The 20,093-nt window shown below is 43.7% G+C and overlaps 1 protein-coding gene across 1 annotated transcript in view; it reads left to right on the forward strand.

Moving 5' to 3' along the window:
• The first annotated feature begins 3,971 nt into the window (after positions 1-3,971).
• Positions 3,972-20,093, forward strand: part of LOC311192181 (uncharacterized protein) — a 29,063-nt gene continuing 12,941 nt past the window's right edge. Inside the window, exons 1-5 of the mRNA XM_084264604.1 lie at positions 3,972-4,156; positions 4,439-4,656; positions 5,743-5,933; positions 15,239-15,291; positions 15,953-15,981. Of these exons, the coding sequence (XP_084120730.1) occupies positions 3,996-4,156; positions 4,439-4,656; positions 5,743-5,933; positions 15,239-15,291; positions 15,953-15,981 (652 nt within the window). The 5' untranslated portion in view covers positions 3,972-3,995. The remainder of the gene's footprint in view (positions 4,157-4,438; positions 4,657-5,742; positions 5,934-15,238; positions 15,292-15,952; positions 15,982-20,093) is intronic.

A 20,093-nucleotide genomic window follows, 5' to 3' on the forward strand; every position in this document is an offset into this window, starting at 1 on the left:
TGTACAATTTTAGTTGTGACTGGCTATATACATTTGAAACACATCAGATACTGGGTATTCAGAACAGTCTATTCCACACCACTTTTATTTTTTACACCAGATGATATGTAGCTTCCCAGATGAGTTGCTGAAGTTGGAGGGAACATTCCACATTTTTTGCCAGTTCAGTAGCATCTGCAAACTCTGTAGGAATTAAGTGCAATATCAGTCCTCACAATGTGCCCCTTCTTTCCTTTATATGCACTAGATGAAAAACCAAAATATTTGAATTTGTCAGTGAAAAGCTGTAGAACATACACATACAAATCCGATTTAAAAAAAAAAATCAAACGGACCTTGTCATCCTGTTAATAATGGACCTGTTTGTTAGAAAAACTGGTTGAAAGTTCAGAGAATTTTGCTTATGCCAGGTCTACATTTTCATATTCAAAATAACTGGCGGTTACCTGACATGGAAAATGAAATTATAGGCAATAAAGTTCAATAAGAGTTTGTGTTTCCCTGCTATGTGCATTCTTTCTCTTTTCTGCCTTTAATTTTTCTTCGCCAGCTCCCCATCACAACTTTTTGCACGCTTCAGATGTCAAGTTGGTACAGTTTACAATACACTGCCACATTTGCTTCTATCTGAAAAATTGGTTTAAGCTAAAATTGAAAAAATAAAAACTGAAATAAAAAAATGCTGCAAAAATAACTAGCAGGCTACAGAACTGTCTCATCACAGAACAAGTCAAGGTGTCAGTGTCTTAGGCACAGCCCTGGAACTAACTCACTTTATTATCTCAATTTTCATGAGAGGTGCCAGGAAAGTGCTGCTTTGTTTAGAATGGCGTGTCTTTGCTTTGTGTTTGGTTTTTTGGATGTTTTTTTTTAAATAAGCACGCACTAGAACCCACCAGAATGCAGGAAGGAAGCAAAAACAAAAGCACAAGTTTCCTTACCCCTGCTATCCTACACTGTTTATAGCAAGACCAGCAATCCACCTACAAACGACTTCCCAAATTCAGTCTCCAGACTTTGGAAGTCCACGTTGGAAAATCAGCCATAGTTACATATTCTTTCATCATTCCAGGTCTGCCTGGAGTTGACAGACCCCAAGGTACGTTATATCAACAACCGCTTTCCATGCAATGAACCCCTGGCCAAGAGTCACATGTGCAGTAAAAGCGACGACAGGCAGACGTAGCCTGGCAACACGTCACTGGAGATGCTCCAGGGTCTGCTGGCCTGGTTTGCAGCAGCTATTCAGCACCCTTAGCACCAGAGAAAGCCTCAATGGTCAGTCTCTATCTGAAGATATCACTGTTAATGGCATTTTTCTGCTCTGCCTGGTTTCATCACCTAACAAATATTTTGAAAATTACCAAATGTGATGATAAAGAGCATGATTTAAAACTTGCAGCTCTTAAATGGAAGCAGACATAGCTGCTTAGCTACTGCACTTCAAAGCTGAAAATTCTCTGCTAACATTTGATGTTCTTTAAAAGGGTGAATTATCCAAATAGTTTGTGCTTTATTTAATAGAAATTTCCAATAAACCTCATTCTGTCACTTTGAGTTATATCACTTCATGCCATGTGACTTGAAGGCATCGATGTAAGTTTGACAGGCAGTGCCAATGATGACATGTCAGTCTGGGAATTTATGACAAATTATATGCTACAGATATTTTTAAATCTACTGCAGATTGCCAAGAAAAAAAAAAAGTCTTTAAAATGTGTAAATTACAGTGGGTGCATCTTTACATCCAAAACAATTTATTCAATTCACACTGATTCAATGTTCAGGCTGGCATTTAAAAAAAAAAAAAAAAAGGGAAATTATATTGAAATTTCCCAACTAGCTCCAGTTACAATATTACCAAAGGAAAATGAGATGTGTTAATGTAGCTTTCAGAGACAACTCCTGGCAAAAAACCCCAAAAGTCAGCAATGAAACCTGACCAAAGTCACATTTACAGACTATTAAGTGTTTAGAAGATAAAGAAAGACAGAGTTTTGAAGTAAAGGGATGTATGTCCTACAAATGTTGGAGGCACACATGGATTGGAGATCATTCTTCTAGAGCTCACGTCTTTCTATTCAAAAGCTTTTATGCCACAGATGAACTCCGAATTATAAACCAGTGCACTTGAGTTAGAGGCTGATAAAAGTTTTACAGCTGGAATGGGCCTCCCCCTGTAAACCTCAGAAAATTAACCCAAATTCAGCAACTTCACCGGCTCACTCAGGTTTCCTCATTTATGAACACAAACCAAGTAGCTTAAAAAGTACTAGTTTACCAAAGGGGAGAACAAAAAACAAAACTAAAAGAACAAAACAACAGAAAAATATGGTAACATTTTTGGGCCATACACATTCTGCTTGAACTACAGCCATTTTTGCACTTCTCTGCTCTGTCCATTCCCCACAGCCCCTGGAAAGCAGCACTGCAACACTGCTAATTGCATTTCCTCATATTTCACCTTTCAGGCCAAAACATACATGGCAATGGAACCTAACAATTCCTTTGTATGCAGAAGGCTCTTAAACAGTTTGTTCTCTAAATCCACAGCATTTCAACAATTCCTCCTTCGTGAGAAACTTTAAGCAAAGTAATTTTTTTCTCCTTGCACATAGTTTTTGACCTCTGATGCTGGAAACTGTTGCCTTGTATTAAAGTAATCCCTCACCCTTAGTACTCCTAGGCATAATTAATTAGTCCAGACTTTAATAGATGGTTTCAAACAGATCTCCATGGTATCTCCTGATAAAATAAAGCAAACCATCTCTCCATCATAGAAGAGTGATGCACATGGAACAAAGGCAGTTCAGACCTAATCAAAGGTTCTTTACACTCATATCAGGGGATATTATCAGCAGCAATCTTCTCCTCTTGGGTCACTGTCTCTTCTCGACTCCTTTGGTAGAGGAACCATGCTCTGCACATCAGCTGCCAGCCTTACAAAGAGAATCAGCATTTCACGTGTTTTGTCTGTAGCTCCATCATAGGCAGCTCTGCAGCACTCTGCCCCAACCCACAAACCAGCAGCAGGCCACCATCACATCTGAAAGAGCCCACTAACACTGCAACCTGACATGGCCAGCTTGTGGCCCTCCAGGCCTTCCTATATGAACTCTGGCTTACAAGCTTCACCTGCCAGCCATTATACTCAGGTTCTTTGTTCTCTCTTGGAAGTGTCATACAGTATGTGGCAGGTGTATTGCATTAACACACTGGTGAAAGCAGTGACTGTAATAGAAAAGATTAAATGTGTGATATACAGTTAGACTCAGATAATTTTACTTGGTGAAAAAGCACTACCCTCAAGAAATACATTTCTCTAGGTTACTGGTGATAGGTGAGGCAACATCATCATCCTCTTGGTGTTTAATCTCCTGGTGTCTATGTTGGTAGGACCCACTGGTGCTTTTCTGATGCTTTCACAGCTACATTCTTAAGCACCTCAAAGTAACTGGGAGACAGTTGTTATTGGGAGAGAGATGCCACTCTTCTTGCACTGGACAAGTTTCTGTTTTCCTTTATTGGGCCTTTAATTGCTTGTGATGAATGGCTGGATCTCCATGGATGCCGCTGCTGCGTTGAGGTGAGGGCAGCCAGCTCTTGGTGGGCGTCCTATGGGAAGTGGGCTGCTGCCACACGTGGCTGATGCTCCCCATGACAAGGCTGCAGTGGGAAAGAGCAGTGGGGCTCTGGGTGCGAGCGCCAGGAAGCAGACTGGAACCACAGGGGATGCTGTAAGGCAAGATAGAGTGCATGCATCTGTTTCAGCTGGCTGTCCCTGTCACAGAAAGGCACAGGCGATTGGCCAGCCCCAAGGAGGAGCTCAGGGGACTCTGTGGTGCAGGGCTGGCATGGTTCAGTGATGGGAGCTGCTGCCCAGCACCTGCCCCAGCCCATCTCCCGGCCTCCCCCGTGACTGCTCTGGGAGCTGGCAGCAGCCCAACATGCAGTGCTGTGGCTGCTGGGTGCAGGGTCTGTTCCTGGCTCTCAGCATGTCTGAGGCAGAGGCGCTGGGCTCCCAGGGACCTGAAGGCACTGGTGTGTGCACGGGTGATGTCCCCTCCCTTAAAGAAATTGAGCAGCTCCTGAACACTGGGCGGCCTTCTTGCAATCACGTTGATGAAGTATGGCCTAATCTCTTCTTAGGAGACCTGTAAGTACCTGTACACCTCTGCCATACACACTATCTGTTAGCATGCCTCATAGGTGCGGCTTTACACAACTCGTGGTTTTGCTAATTGCTGCCATTTACACAGCAGACAGCAAGTTTCTGAGATAAAATCATGACTAGGCTGGTACTTCCTTCTCGGTTGTTCCTTAGAAGCAATGCACGGGCTGACCTCTAGCAAGTGACTTGGGAGGTGCAATTGCAGAGCTTCTGCTTCATGAATATCTCTGCACCCATCTTGATTTGTTTGTGTTTGTCTTTTCTTAGAGTAACAGCTCACAACAGATTTGTTTTGTGGAAGATGGGTGTGACCCATGTTTTAAATGCTGCCCACGGCACAGCATACAGCCATGGAGGCCAGGACTTCTATGGAGCGACCATTGATTATTATGGTGTACCAGCCCATGACCTCCCAAGCTTTGATATAAGCCAGTTCTTTTTCTCTGCAGCACAGTTTATCCACAACGCCTTGAACACGCCAGGAGGTATGAAATTATTGTTGGTCACGTTATTATGTGAGTCGGCAGCCTCTCGCAACAGACAGCTCCAAGAGCTCAGTGGTGGACAAGCCACTACATGGTCTCCTACCAGCTACTGGTCATAGTGGGTGGCAGGAGGAGGGAGTGCTGGGTACAGGTGGGTAAGCCCTAACTAGGTCCCAAAAAATCGATGTGAAGAAAGGGGTGAACAGCACAGGAGAGACCAAGGCAGAGATTAGAGAGAAAAATAGCTGGAAGTAAAGGCTGGTTCAAAAAGGGAGAGGCAAAAAGATACATTTAAAATGGACCCTTTTAGGGCAACTGTATTTGTAAGAACAAATCCATAAAGAGACAGAAGTCCTGATTTCTACAGCCACCAGCCATACGAAGAGGCTCATAGATTGCAGATGAGCATCTAGTGTGAACAGGACCTGCAGGGCTGTGCCCTCAAGGAGAAAATTTACCTTTACCTAAGAAGATTTATAGTCTGTTGCACAAGAGACTGAGTTTCTTGGCACTGGTGCAATAAAATACTAATTAACCTAGATTACATAAAAGACCATTTCTCAGCATGAGTAAACTGGCATTAATGGAGCTGTCTCAGTCTGTGTCACAAGTTCGGCCTCTGAAAGAGAATTATAGTCACAGCAAGTTGCCTTATGATGCAATGGTACTAGGCCAGTCATTCTTCTTGGTGGCTAATGTGTTAAGTCCATCCTTTCAGGCCAGATTTTAGCATTCTTCTTCACCACTGTAAGCCCCTCTGAAACCAATGGGTCTGATGTACTTCTTGCTCACACCAGAACAACTTCATTTCTTCAGCAGGGTTTTCTTTGATTTATCAGTGTTTCTGAGGTAAGGTTGGGCTCTCCTGGCACTTCTCACATGTGTGTAAAAATTGCAAATTAGCCTTAATTGTTAGCAGTTCATGTGGTCTCTCAGAAGGGTAAGAGACACATCATATTTGTTGTATTTCTCTCTATCTGACCAAGCTGAAGAAGGCATCTGGGGTTTGTCTACCCTTTAAATTAAACTTCATCCACCATACTGCTTCTCTTCTATGGTTATAATGTTTTTTGTTTCTTTAACCAGCTAAAATTTTGGTGCATTGTGCGGTTGGAGTAAGCAGGTCAGCTTCCCTGGTCCTCGCATACCTCATGATAAATCACCACCTCCCATTGGTTGAAGCCATCAAAACAGTGAAGGAACATCGATGGATTTCACCCAATCGAGGCTTTCTGAAACACCTGCGAAATTTGGATGTTCAGCTACGGCAAAAGAAGGCCTGCTGAAAGGGCAAACCCATTTACATTCACTTCTCTGAGTTTCAGCCTTCACAGCCATTGCACATATGCTTCCTATGAGCAATGCACATTCAAACAAATGAAGAAAATTATGCATCAATGAAAAAAGTCAAGAGAACTGTAAACAGATTAATTCTGATAGCTCAGTACCAGCACAGCCAACATCAGCACTGTAACCAGTGTGCTGCAGAACTGCTGTGCTAGCATGGAGCCACCAGATCACTGGAGGGGTTAAGACAGACCAAGTTTGTTCCTGGTTTGTGCTGATGCCAGAGGCAAATTCAATAATTGCATCTAGCTGTACAGTATGTTTGAGTCCCCTTTACTTGGGAGTGTGACTTAACCAGCTTCCTTGGTTACAGTTGCATGTTCTCATATGAAAAGCATCATGTATTTTTCAGGCTTGGTGGTGTGGCAAAGGGCAATTTCTTAAGAGCACAGGCACTGCTACAGAAACATTCCTCTTTCACTGGTCTGCTAAATATTGCAGCGCTACAGAAAGCTGTGACAGCCTGAAGACACACACCAGCAGAATAAACTTCTGTGCAGCTCTCTGTAGTCTCTGGGTGAGCAAACCCACAAAAGTTTTCCTGTGTAAATATGTTTCCAGCAAGATAACAGATGTAGCAAGATAATTATGTAGTATATTGAGAATATTAAAAAATTACGTTGACTCTTCAAATCATTTTGTACGTTTGAACTCATCAGTTCACTCTCCCTCCAAATTACCCCAAATCAGTTCTGTGTAAGTGGCCTTGAATCATCCCTGGTTTAACATCAGATAGGAACTTAGCTTACATCCACGGCTAGGCTTAATTGATACAGTTTAGTTCTAAGGTGTTTGGAGAATGTCACTTTCCCTGTCGCCAGTTAATTGGTACTTAAACTGATGTGCTTTTTAATACAGCGACAGCATGTGAAATTCATGCTACCACTCTGCCTGAAAATTATCTTGTTACCTTGTGATGAACCATGAAGTGATAATTGAATCTATTTTTGCCCTTTGCTACTGGTTTGATTTATTGATTAGCTGAACTTGTAAACTTTCCCTGACAGATTAAGTAAATACATTTCTTCTTGTTTGTTTGCATTTTAAGTATCAGTTCCAATATTTTCCCTCTCTGCTGGAAAAGACTTGTAAGGTTATTAGAAAACTTAAATAGTGACATGCAAGTTGAACCTTTTCCTTCCCAGACCCCCATCCTCCTTAATTCTTAGAGAGATTACGACATGAATGCTGATTTTACTTAGCTCTTACAGGAATGTAGAAATCCCTCCCTATTTCAGTGTACACAAATGCTTTGCAAAATAAGCATATTTAAGAACCTTTCAGAGGTCTATTTGACTCTTCACATTTTCCTAAATCTTGCCAAAGAGCTCCACTGACGAGAAAGAGAAGACACTGTAGTGGAAAAAAGATCAAATAGAAATCACATCTAAAACCCAACAGTGCTAGAGCAATCAGCAGAGTGGTAAAGGAGGAGCTGGGTTTGCTTTGAACTTCTCCATTGGTGTTAATAGGGATTTATATGAGTTAATATTTCATTCTCAATTATGGTTCATTCATGTTACAATAGATTTTAGTCTGGAAACCTTTTGAAGACATGGCATTGAAAAATCTGAAATTCATGTGAGTGAAATAATGCATCTTAATGGCTTTAGGCTGGGCAAAATTAGACACATGTGAGCAAGATTAATGGAACCTCCCATCAGGATAATGCTCTGCATGCCCCTGAACATCTGTCCCACAAAGCCACAGCTGTGAAAGCTGCTCCTGTTGTAAATTAGTACCTGCTCTCGGAGAACCGCTCATCCTAGGAGAGTATTGTTTCACCAAGGTAGAGGAGGGAAGAGTACAGAGCAGAGCTGAGTCAGTATAGCATCCATGCCACCAATGACTGCAAGACTTACCCCAGTGGAGGGGATGAATTAGTAAGAAACACTTTTCAAGGGCACAGGCAAATCACAGAAGTGTTTTTAATCTGTGGAGTGTGTTGTCTGCCTGCCTGCCTTGCTCCCTTCCTTACATACAGTTTAACTTTGGCTCCAGATCTGCTCAGGGAAAAAGATTCCAGTCAACATAAGCAAAAGAAGTAGAACTAGTCCTGTAACTTCATAACAGAAAACACTGTGATGTGCTAGGAGGAAGAGACCTTCTCACCTGTCACACTACCAGGTCATGATGTGACAGGACATTAGTGCTTCATTGTTTTCCACTACCAGCAGGAAAACTTGTACTTCAAACATTGGTTTGGAAAGTTAGACTAAGGAACCAACACAAAAGAAAAATTCTGCCTCACCACAACTCGGTTCAGAAAACACAACAGGGCCTACACACTGGAGGAGACTAAAGGCACTATATGTTAACTCCTAACTGAGGGATGGTCCCAGTTTGAAAGATATTTAAGTACCTGAAGGTAAGCTGTGTACCTGCTGAGCTGGTCAGAGCACCTAGGCTCACACAGTGGTGCCTGTGTACCCTCCCCAGGAGGATCTGTCAGCCTGATGAGGAGCCAATTACCTTCCTGCCCAGGGTTGCCTTATCATGGGGTCTCTCCTCAATCTGTTCTTAATTTCTTTATCTCTTTTCACAGAATCACACAATCATTAAGGTTGAAAAAGACCTCCAAGATCATCTAGTCCAACCGTCCCCCTAGGACCTATATTACTAAATAAACCATGTCCTTAAGTACCTCATCCAGTCTTTCCTTGAACACCCTGAGGGACAGTGACTCCACTACCTCCCTGGGTAGGAAGAAATTTCTCCTAAATTCTAACCTGAACTTCCCCTAGCACAAATTTCAGCCATTCCTTCTTGTTCTATCGCTACTTATCTGCAAGAAGAGGCTGATCCCCAGCTCACCAGAACCTCCTTTCAGGTAGTTGTAGAGAGCGATAAGGTCTCTCCCACTCCTCCTCTCCAGGCTAAACAGTCTCAGTTCTCTCAGCCACTCCTCATAAGACTTGTGTTACAGACCCTTCTTGTCCTAGGGCTTTCTTGCCCTACAGGTTTTTTTAGTATCTAGCTGAAGAATGCTAGAATGAATGATAGAGCTACCAGCAGCATGCATGCAGTTCAGGAATGAGCTCCTCCCATGGGAAAGGACTGTGCCAAAAAGAAGAGTTAGACCTCTTCTGAAGAGGATCTGAAAACCAATTTTCTCTTCTTTTGAGCCACCTCACCAAGTGGGTCATTATGGCTTGTGCCAGCTCAGCAGAGGCTGCAAGTGTGTGTGAGCAGAGTGCACAGTGAAAGGGACTGTCCCAGCTACAGCTATGGCAGACTTAAATCTGTGTAAGGCAATCAAGATCTGAAACAAGAGAAGGATGCAAAGGTTACAAATACCTAGAAACTCCATCCAGACCTGGAAGCTCATGCGCTGCAACCAGCTGGAAGCTGGGGGAGAGTTAGAAAGCAGTATAATTCATGCTTGGGTGTTCTTATTTTCTCTAGGTATCCACTTACAGCCACAGTCAGGTGCAGGCTAGTGGGCTCAATGGACCTTTGGTGACACCCAGGACAGGACAGCTGCTCTTGGGTCTTTATTTTGAACTGCCCCCATAAGAGGAGCTGTCCTCTCTATCCTGGTAGCTTATTATTAGAACTGGGTCACATGAGACATTTGGGACTGTGTCTCGGTTGCATTGACCGACATTGCTTTCACAGGGAAAGCTCTATACTGGAAGGCACAGCAATATAGCAGCTTATGTGGGGTGGGGAGTAGTGGGTTTTTTGGCTAAGATTCGCTAATGCAGACTTTTCACTTTTGTGGCTCTTCCCCGTTCCATCAGGGACGTAGCACTGAGCTAATCGGGGGAGGCGTTGAAGGCGTGTGCCATATTTAGAGACAGCCACCTGCTCAGGAACATCAAGCGGCAGCAAAGAGCACACTTCAGCAAAACACCTCCCCTGCAGATTCTACTGCAGTGTATCCAGCTGGCCGTCCCCTGCCCCATCCTGCCTCTGGCCACCAAAGGGGTCAGAGCCTGAAGATGGTCAGACCCCATCAGTCCAGGAATGCTCTGAGCCTGGCACTCCCTCTGCCCAGGAACCGACAGAGATTTTGGACAGCTGCAAGGTGGAATTAAACCACGTGGGTGAAGAGTGGCCTAATCTCCACATAGGCGATATGTAAGTGTTATTTGAGGCTGAGCTGTGCTGAAGGGCTGGGGAATACAGAACTTGTTAACATATGCTGTCCCACTGCTTTATTTAGTTAGTGTTGTTAAACTTCATTGCCTTAAAATAGACTTAAGATTAGCATTGAAGAAAGCAAAGGGACCTGTCCATTAAAGAAAGAACCTACAGAACAAATCAAATTTATTAAAAAGAGAATAAAACTCTTTATTGCTTTGCATTTTTTATAATTATTCAACAAATGGATTAAATAAATACTCCAAACATTTACCATATAAAGCATAGGACAGACCCATCATTCTGAGTAGCTTTAAAATTTAACTGATTGGTATTTACCTTTTTCAGTTTAACTACAAGGGAAATTTTCACATTTAAAAAAAAAAGTGTATTCTAGTATTTATTGTTTGTATGACATTCTGATTTGTAGTTGAAATTTTTGGCAAAAAAATATGGATATTCTGAGTGACAGCAGACTTCACTGGTTATTATTTCCTGTGCAAACAACTGTTTCACCCTGGAGCACAGAGAAAGCAGAGGGTCATGTGCGCTCACCATGCCTAGTGCCCAATGTTATGCTAAAACAAACTGTTCCCACTGCCAGCAGGTTGCAAACTTGAAATATCTGGAAAGTACAATTACAGTAACTCCTAAATGAGGGAAGCAGGAGGAACTAATGAACCTTTGACTAATCGCCCACTGATTACAGGCATTCTTTTAGCAATGAATAAGCAAGGCCTAAAAACAAGCTAGATGACTTTGGGGAAATAAAGCCAGGTTTTGGAAACACAGATTAGAAATTGGAGCCTGCTTCCTAATCTCATCACATTTCCCATCAGAAGCGTGACCCCCCTTGCAGATGAGCTGGGGCGGGGCGGTTAGGGGGTGGGGGGCAGAGGGGAGGACGGGGATGGGACTGCCCACAGGTAGGCACTGGTGGGCACCCAGGCCCTGGTTGGGGAAAGGCAGAAGCTGGCCTAACGTGCAGTACTTCACTGAACTTCTACCTTGGTGATGACAGTGGGAAACCAACCTTTCCTTCTGCAGTTAAACCTCGTAACTATACTTGGAAATTAACTTTTTTTACTTTATTAGAACCATGTGGAGAAACAAGGATTTGCAGAGGTTTCAAAAGATTCAAAACTATAAAATCACTGAAATTGTGTTGTCTTAGGACTGTAATTTGATTTTAGTGCAGGTTTTAAGACCTCCTTTTAATGCCTGTATGTATACAGGCTCCAAATTATTCTTGCATATTTATTTTCAATCATATTCGGTCTCTTGGGGAAAGAAAAATCAACAAGAGGAAAAAATTGTATGGATAACAACAGAGTATATGTCTAGGAAGGAAAAGATGAACTTTGAGAACATTCAGCTAACAGGAATAAAAATGTAAACAGGTTTGTTTGCTAATGCAACAGCTAATCACTAATATTGAGGTTAAATACAAAGAGTTACAGACTGCACTCAGTGAAACTGGAATTTTATCACATGCCATAGATGGAATTTTCTTTATTCTGCCAACATCAATAAGACAATTATGATCACCACCAGAGAATAAGATTTTGTGGTGTCTCCCTGAGGTAGAAATAGGGAGTAGAGAGAGGATTGGCATTTAGGGGCTAACCCAATACTCAGTTAAGTCAGTAAACAGAGGATGTTTCTGTTACTGAGTAAACGTGTGCCAGCATCAGGGCTTGTGCCAGAGCTAAAATAACCTGAAGCAGTACCATATATTGTCACTGCTTGTTTCTGTGGAACCAGGTATGTGCAGTTTCTGAGGAGCTACTTTGAAATTACAGGTCAATCTACAATCAAAGCTGTGTTTTGCAATAAATATTTCTCCATATGACTTTACCAGACATTTGACGGTCACCTCTTTAAATGAGTTAAAAAGCTCTAGTAAAATAAAGTAGGGATGGCTCACTTTACGTGATGTCTTTCATACCGGAGGACTTTGAAGTGGTCAACAAACAGATTATTAAACATTTGTCTGGCTATCAGCCATTGCTGATATGCAAGGCCAAGGCCAAGACCCTTCAGGTTGAAAGGTTAAATATTTTTCAAAGTGCTACATAATAAGCAGTTGAGGGCACAAGATGTAAAATATCCTGCAGAAATTAAACTTCATGCTGATTTTGAGCAGGCAGGTTTATCAACTGGAGCTTAGCCAGATTAGCAACGCTAAGACTGCTCCTGCAAAGAAACAAAGAACTGCAAGATGGTTGCAGGCTATACTAAAACCTGTGTTCTTTCAACATCGGTATTTCAAGTCTAGTTATAGGAGGACCTGAGTGAATTTTTCTAAGGTGTTTGAGGCAGTAACTCCCCATGCCTTTGTAGCCAGAGCCTGTAACAGTTGTTAAATTTATAGGAAGTTGTAGGCAGGAAACTGTCTTGCAGAAGTGAAATTACTTGGAATTCTGCATTTTCCTCATCTATTTGAATACATTTACGAATCATGACCTTTTACCTTCTTTTACTACTTTTTTTTTTTACATGGCAAGTCTCAAAGTGTGGTGGGCACTGTGCTCTGCTGACAGGAAAACATTACAAGGCAACAAGATACCTTGAACTGCTTTCTGTTGTTAGCTTCTGTACATAATTCTCTGCAACTCCATAGCCCATAACAAGCAAGACCTTCAGAGGCTTGGTGTCTCCCATGCACTGAATGCTGCACATTTTGCATGGAGAAGCAAAGGAGACCAAACTCTCCATGGCCAGGAAATGCATTATTATGGAATACCGTAATGCAGAGGACTTGGTTGACTTTCATCTGGTGCACGTTTCTGTACTGCCTCTGAGTACATTCACAAGGCCAAACGGCAGGTCCCTCTCCTGGTGGTAAGCCGCTGCTCTTCTGCAGCACGTTCATTAAGTGATCACAAATTGCTTTAGCAGCATTGACTAAACCTCATTCAACCACTTGGGTAAGCCTAATTATCCACTTACAGACATTGTCTCCATTGGCAGGTGGGAAGTCAGCAGGATGCTGAAAGATTAGGAGCAACCAACAAAACTAAGTCCAAATCAGTGGCTAGAATCACATGTGGTCTACTGGTAATCATCAGAGTGTATCTTCTATAGAAAAAAAAAAAAAAAAAAGGCAATTATGGAAGGGAATGATGCTGAATTTTAGTGAGTGGGGAGAAAGTCCTGAGTTCTTAGTCAGAAACCATGGATTTTAAAAGTTTTCCTGTATTGATTCATCAGAATACATAACACAAAAATTGTTACTTTCTGGTTTGAGAAACAGCCAAAAGCTGCAAAGAGCTGTCGTAGAGACATGCCAATTGGCCGTTTACAGAGCCTAATGCCATGTGTTTTCCCATCTTTCTGGACTCAGATCTCTACTAACAAAAAGCAGTTCTTGATTTATGAAAGGAATTAATGTAATACCCTGGAGGCTCCTTCATCTCAGCTGCTGTAAATTGGATCTCTCAGAGATGAGATGAGATGCGCGCGAGGCAGAAGTATGAATTTAGGCAATCTTTGACCATGGTGCTACTCTGTTCAGCCTTGAACAGTGCTACATGCATTAATTTCTGCTTTGAAGGGAAAAGAAATCTTCATTCACTCTATTCTTAAAAAATGCTTCCCTTGTGCTGGCTTACCTTATGATCTTCTGTCACTTTCCTCTAGGCAGTGCTATCCAGAGAGTTATCCAGTAGTGAGCAATTTCATCAAGCTGCAGGATTTACTTATTCAACTGAGATACAGTATACACCTATGGAAACTCTAAACTCTTAATAATAAAAAAAAATAATCCAAATGACACAGAATAACATCAGACAGCCAGTCTGAATATGAGATAAGGACAAAAGGAACATGACCTAAAGTTTTGGCATCAAACCTCTCTTTCTGTGTAGGGGGTAGAAGGTTATGAATTTTACATGTTCCAGTCGCTCCTCAGGCATTTGGTTAAATGGAGTCAGCAAATGTGTTTGATACTCTCTCTAAGATACACCCCTGATTTGTTGTCCATTCTGCTCATTAAAACTCATAAAACTCAACTCCAAGATAAAATAGACCCCCATTTAAAGTTAGAGATCTCGAGGATATCCCTGGCTATGGAAAGATGCTAACCTGATTTGCCACAGTAGGACTGGCAAATGAAAAGGGGAAAAAATGCTGTAGCCCAACACATACAAGGAGTCACTTAGGTGGGGGTCAGAGTTTTCCCACCCTGGTGACCATGAACGCTCACTGGCTGGGGACTTTGCAGTGGTGCCTTCTTTCCACCACGCCCTCTGCCCACCTCTACCTTACCTTTATGGACCGGAGGCTTTACAGAAAACTTAATAAGTTTTCAGACGTAAATTAGCCTTATTTTCATGCTCAGAATTCCCCAGTCCCACCAAAATTCATTTTGCAGAAACACTTCTATGGCTCCAGCACCACCAGTGAACACAGAGAGTGCCAACTAATTTAATTATACAGGAATGTTTCATAAAGGAACTGGTCTTTCAACCCTACTCTGCTTGCTCAAAAGACAGGTTTCCCCCAGTACTATATCCACTGTCAGTATCTCACAAAGGAAAAGTGACTGCAAAGATAAAATATTAATCAGACTTTTTAAATGATTACTCAAATTGGCAAGCTAAGCTGGACCACCCTGAGGTAGTTCTCATGTTAGAGCAGGTCCTGGAAAATAAATAGTTTTAGACAGAAGTCCTAGACACACAGAGGTAAAATACCTGGGGAAAGCTGCTGGTGGCAGTTCCAGTATCTCAGCAGAACCATGCAGCATTTGCTCAGTGCTCATTTGCTGCATGCGTGCATTTCCATACAAGATAGTGCGGTGCAACATCACTGGGGCCAAATTAATCCTTGGGGAAACTCTCACCCAAAACTGGTTGTGCAAACCAGGGCTGAATTCGCCCTCCTATTTCTGAAAAGAGAAGTCTGCCACGGACGGGACGGTATGGCCTAAGAGGCACACAGAGCTGGCAGGTTCCCAAGTGTCAAAATAGAACCAGAATAGCTGGCCACATACATCCCGTGCTTTGCAGACAAGACACAGACAAGGAAAACAATCAAGTTGTCTGGTGGAAAAAGCGGCTTCCCAGGATCGCTCTGACCACAGTGTAATTGTGATCAATCTGCATTGGCAAGTATCAGCTTTCCATGTCTGCTTTGCCTAATGCAGGCTGCCTGCGGAGAGCAGCTCGGGCAGGCTGATGCATGCTTGTTATCGCTGGCGTAAATATCTCTGCCTTGTGTTATTGTGGCACAAAGCAGCTGGACCATTTGAAAATCATTTAAAAAGCACTATAAAATTAGGGCTCCAGTGCTCTTATTTTATGACTTTCATGAGCAGCCATTGCCTAGAGAGAAATTATCCTCTTTATTTTCAAGGCTAAAGGTTCTTTTAACATTCATCAAAATCAAAGTGCACCCTTGATAACACATTGAGCTGTTACTTATCTAGTACAGACTCTTTACCTTCTGCATAATATCACATTTGAGATCTCAGTTCTTCATATACAACTCATTTCATTGTGTCTGCTGTTATTTTCACCAAACAAATTTGCATAGTTTCAGGAGAGGCTGGCTGATGCCCTGAAACATATTCTTTCCATAATTCCTAATTTTTTTTTAATTTCTAGAACAATAGCCTAGAGTGTTTTTCTTACTGATCCTTCTATAAAAATGGTCAATTACCTCTTCTGGCAGTGAATTTGCACAGTCCAATTAAGCACTGTAAGTGAAAGATTTTCAAGGGTATAAATAGTACTTAGGCGTGTAACCTGATAGACTTCCCTTTCTGCCTTTGAAAAATCTTTCCCCCATGTTAAAAAAAGAAAAAAAAAAGAAGACAAGTCTTTGATAATTTAGGGATTTCCCATTCTTGTTTTCACAGACAACTTTTTCACCAAACTCAGGAAGACGGTGAGTGAACCAACGCAGCATGACAAAATGCAAACAGTACAAAGGGAAAGCTATTCTTTTATAAATAAAAAAAGGGGCGCAGCTGTCTCCACCATACCTAAAGCTCTGATCTGAAGGGCTTAGGAAGACACACAGCATGAAACTCCTGGACAAACAGGTTTCAAGTGGGGAGTGGTGAGTTCCTGCACATCCCCTGTCCTGCATCTCAGGAAAACAACTGTTTTCTTCTATGTTGTTTAACCTGGATCTGAACATTTAGAAAGTCACAACCTTGACCATGTTCTCTTGATGCCGTCCTTGGCCAGGATTTTGTCTTTATTTCCTCTGGGGGCAGGAGGCTGCACTGCTGTGCTAAAAGGTGGCAAGCTTTCAGGTCTCTGCAAGGGGGGCCAGTTGGTACTAACAGGTGTTGCTGTGCAGCCACAGAGAGGAGCTGGGAAGTCAAGATGCAGCCTCCTGCATGGAGGAGATGTGACCGTCCCAGAGGCGGGTGCTGCATGTGTGTGGAGAGCCTCCCAGCGTGCCAGCACCTCTGCTAGCAGAGGGAGTTTGAATTTTTAACTATAGAGGTCTTGCCTGTCGTTACCCAGTTTGCAATTCATCAACAGAATGTTTAAGCTAACGGGGATGAGATCGAGTAATTTGGCAGTGACAGTTGTTTATGACCCTAGAAAGTCAGAACACAGGCATGACCAGCAGTCTCTACTGCAGTCTGCTGTCACCATGGATGAAGAAAGTTGGACAGGCTTTTATTAAGTCAGGAAAAGAAAACACCCAAGCTCTGTGGCATGTTTTTCTGTAGTCAACAAGCCAGCAACAACCTTCTTGTGTCTGATGGTCCTAGAAATAAAGGGCCCGACTGAGCTGACCTAGCTCTGGGCTCCTGCATTTCACTCGTTTGAGTTAGGACTGATTCACCCAGTCTCAGCCCTTACTTGTGGCAGCAATCAAGAATAAGAGGCAGGAGAAGAGCAGAATTCAGTGTAGACCTCTCAAGACCTGGTCCAGTACCACAACTGTGATTGTCTTAGCTGTGCAGGAGCTTCCTCCCTTCTGAACTCACCTACACACCTGCTTTCCCCTGTCAGGTACATACACTTCTTTCAACAGAACAGAAAACTGCAAAATCATTTCCACCCAGACAGGATGGAGAGCTTTGCCTTTGTTTTGAGGATAAACTACCTGTGCTGACCTGCTTCTAACTACTGTCTTTACTAAAATCATGGTAAATTAACATTTGAGGCTAAACCTTCAATGCTGAAAGGGTGGGATTTTCCTTTCAAGCACAGAAGAATGTCTATAGAGTGTTGTTCCCCGCTCCCCCCCCCCCCGCCCTTATCTACTAAAACCTCAATATGTAAAGGGTATGTGCTTGCTCACCTCATGTCCAGAGAAGGATTAAGCATACTGTGGAGCTGCTTTGACCTAGATGATCGATAGCTGAAAGCCTGGCAAAAGGACAGAGGCTGTAGGATGTTCTGGAGGAGGCAGATTTGAAGTCATTTTGTGCTCTGTTAAACCTGTTCATTCTCAGGAAGGCTACTTCCAAATAGCAGGTGGGACCCCGTAACTCAGTGATGCCCAAAGGGCAAAAGATGATGCTGATTCCTGTTTCTAACCATGGAACCAAGCTGTGAACAAAGTCATTTTACCACAAGGAATGATGTAAGAAACAATACCTTAACAGCCAAGTAGCATCAGAATCCTGAGCAGGAAGGTATGAAGGCACTGGGGTCTGTGTTAGCATCTTCTCCTGGGGCAAGGGTGTTTCTACCCAAGTGAAGGGCACACATACCACCACTTGCTTTTCCTCATCATCACAACAGTTCAAAGTTGCTTGAAACATTTTCCTTTTTCTTCTTCAATCCTGATCCCTTGCCATCTTCCTCCTTGCTGTCCCTGTGAAGCTGATCGTGGTTCCTAGTGATACGTGTATTCCCAGCCTGGGAAGCAGGTGCTGAGTGTTTGGTGCCCACGTTGTAAAATTCAGTATTTAGCAATGGGTACTGTGGGCACCTCATTCACAAGAGATGTGAAAAAGATGCCAAGGCAGGTTAGACCTGAAGGTCTGGCTACTCAGTCATTCTCCATTAGCCCAGAGCAGAGTCTAGGGGAAGGTAGCATAAGAAACAGGGCAATTTTAGGGTGATTCTTCCCCTGCATAGCTTGCAGCTTCTGGCCTTCAACAGATGGGCTGCTTGCTAAAACCTCACGGTGCTTTTCATTGCTGCAGACCAGACACAAGGTCGGGCCCTAGTTTGCCTGCCCCACTACCCTACCTCCCCTCCACCGCCCCCCAACAAGCACCCTGCCTCCATCGGCTCCAGGGAGGCCGGCTGAGGCCGCGGGGAAGAAAAGGAAGGTGAGGGAAAGCTGCGCTGGAGGAGGGCTCCGGGGTGGGCCCGTTGCCGCCGGGGCCGTGAGGCTCCGTCCCCTCGTCCGAGGAGCCAAAGGGCCACTGCAGAGTATCCCGGGTGCGTCACTCCGACGCGAACCGAGCGCCGGCCGGCCGCGGGCTCCCCCTGCCGTTTCCCGCGGGCTGCGGCAGCCGACGCGCTCGGCGGGGCCCCCTGGCGGGGAGCGGCGGCGCGGCCGGGCCGCACCGGCGCCGGGAGCTGCGCGGAGCTGGCGTTCGCAGCCGGGCAGGCCGCACTGGTGCCAGTACCCTCGGCGACTTTCCTTCCCTTGGGCTTGCGGCGGGATACGCGGGAAGCTCGGCTCTAGCTGGGGAGGAGGAGTGACGCCTTTGGTTAGCTCAGCCCCCAGCCACTCTGATTGCGCTTTCCAGATCAATTTCCATCCATGCAGAGGGTTTATTTTCTTTAAGAGAAATACGTGAAGTAGCTGGGAGGATTGCATAGGCAACAGCATTCCAGCCCTCTTTCAAACCTCCCCCAGCCCCTGCCAGAGGCTGGCTCCTGGCTGTGGGGAGTCCCCTCTGTGAGACCCCTGTGACTGAAGGGTCAAGGTTTCCCCTGGAGAACGTGCAGGAGAGGCGTCCTCTGAGGTGACCACCACCAGCCCACCGCCCAGTCCAGCAACTCAGTGCAACAGGGTGTCAGTGCTCAGCCATGCTCTCTTATCTGGCATCAGCCCCTTGCGCACCTCATCCTGAAAGCCAGGGGAGGGCTTGTTTGTGCTGTGCTGCCTTTTTCCCCACCACAACCAGAGAAACTGGCACAGGGAAGAGAAACATATTTGGAAAGAGAGAAAATTAAAAAATAACAGTAAAAAAAGAATCACCCTGCTTTTTACTTTGGGTGACTTCACTTTGTGCTGGGCTGGTTTGTACAACAGATTTTTGCCAGTGGAGCAAAACCAGGCCGTGCTGCAGGGTGCCTAGGAAAAACAAGCACTGTTACAGGCTTTTCTCACACAGAAAACCTGCACGGGAAAGGATACAGTGTAGATAATTTTTGTATACACCTAGGTCAATACCAATTTGATTCACCCAGTACAAACCACGTTTTTCTTTCATCCAGCCAATGCCGTTTCTTGTCTTACTAGTAGCAGCTCCCTTTGAGAGCCAGCCGTGAGCACACGCTGTATTTTTAAATCATTCAAGATTGCTTTCTTCTGCCATCTTCTGGCGATATTAAAAAATCACAGCGTTTCAGTAACAATGTTGTTACACAGGTCTAAGGCAAGGGTTGTCAATAAAGACACAGCGTGTAATTAGATCAGTTGGCATAATTGGAAAAAATATAGTCCTTCTTGCTGATTTGAAAGCTTGTGTAATTCTTCCAGCTCTACCAGTTGATCGAGTAGCAGCATCTTGGTGGTTATCCCAGGGCAAGGTGTCTGTTTTGTAGACCTTGTGTTTCTTGAGTGTCTGTAACAGCAAAGGAGACTTGTGTATCATGTGAGGCATTACTGGTTTATAACAGGATTTCGTCAAGTGTACTCTTACGTATTTTTAAGATAGTCCTTCTTGACAGTGTTGCTCTTGGCTCTTCATAGGTCCTTGACAAGACACATCTTTTTTTTCCTGCGAAACTTGTCTGATGGGCAAGAAAAGATTTTCCTTCTACTGCAACAACTATTTCTTTCTGATATGTCAATGTAAACATCACAAATCACACCAAAGCACTTTGCATTATTTACTTAATTCA

This window comes from Gallinula chloropus (genome assembly GCF_964237585.1).
Source record: "Gallinula chloropus genome assembly, chromosome: 5".
NCBI lineage: Eukaryota > Metazoa > Chordata > Aves > Gruiformes > Rallidae > Gallinula > Gallinula chloropus.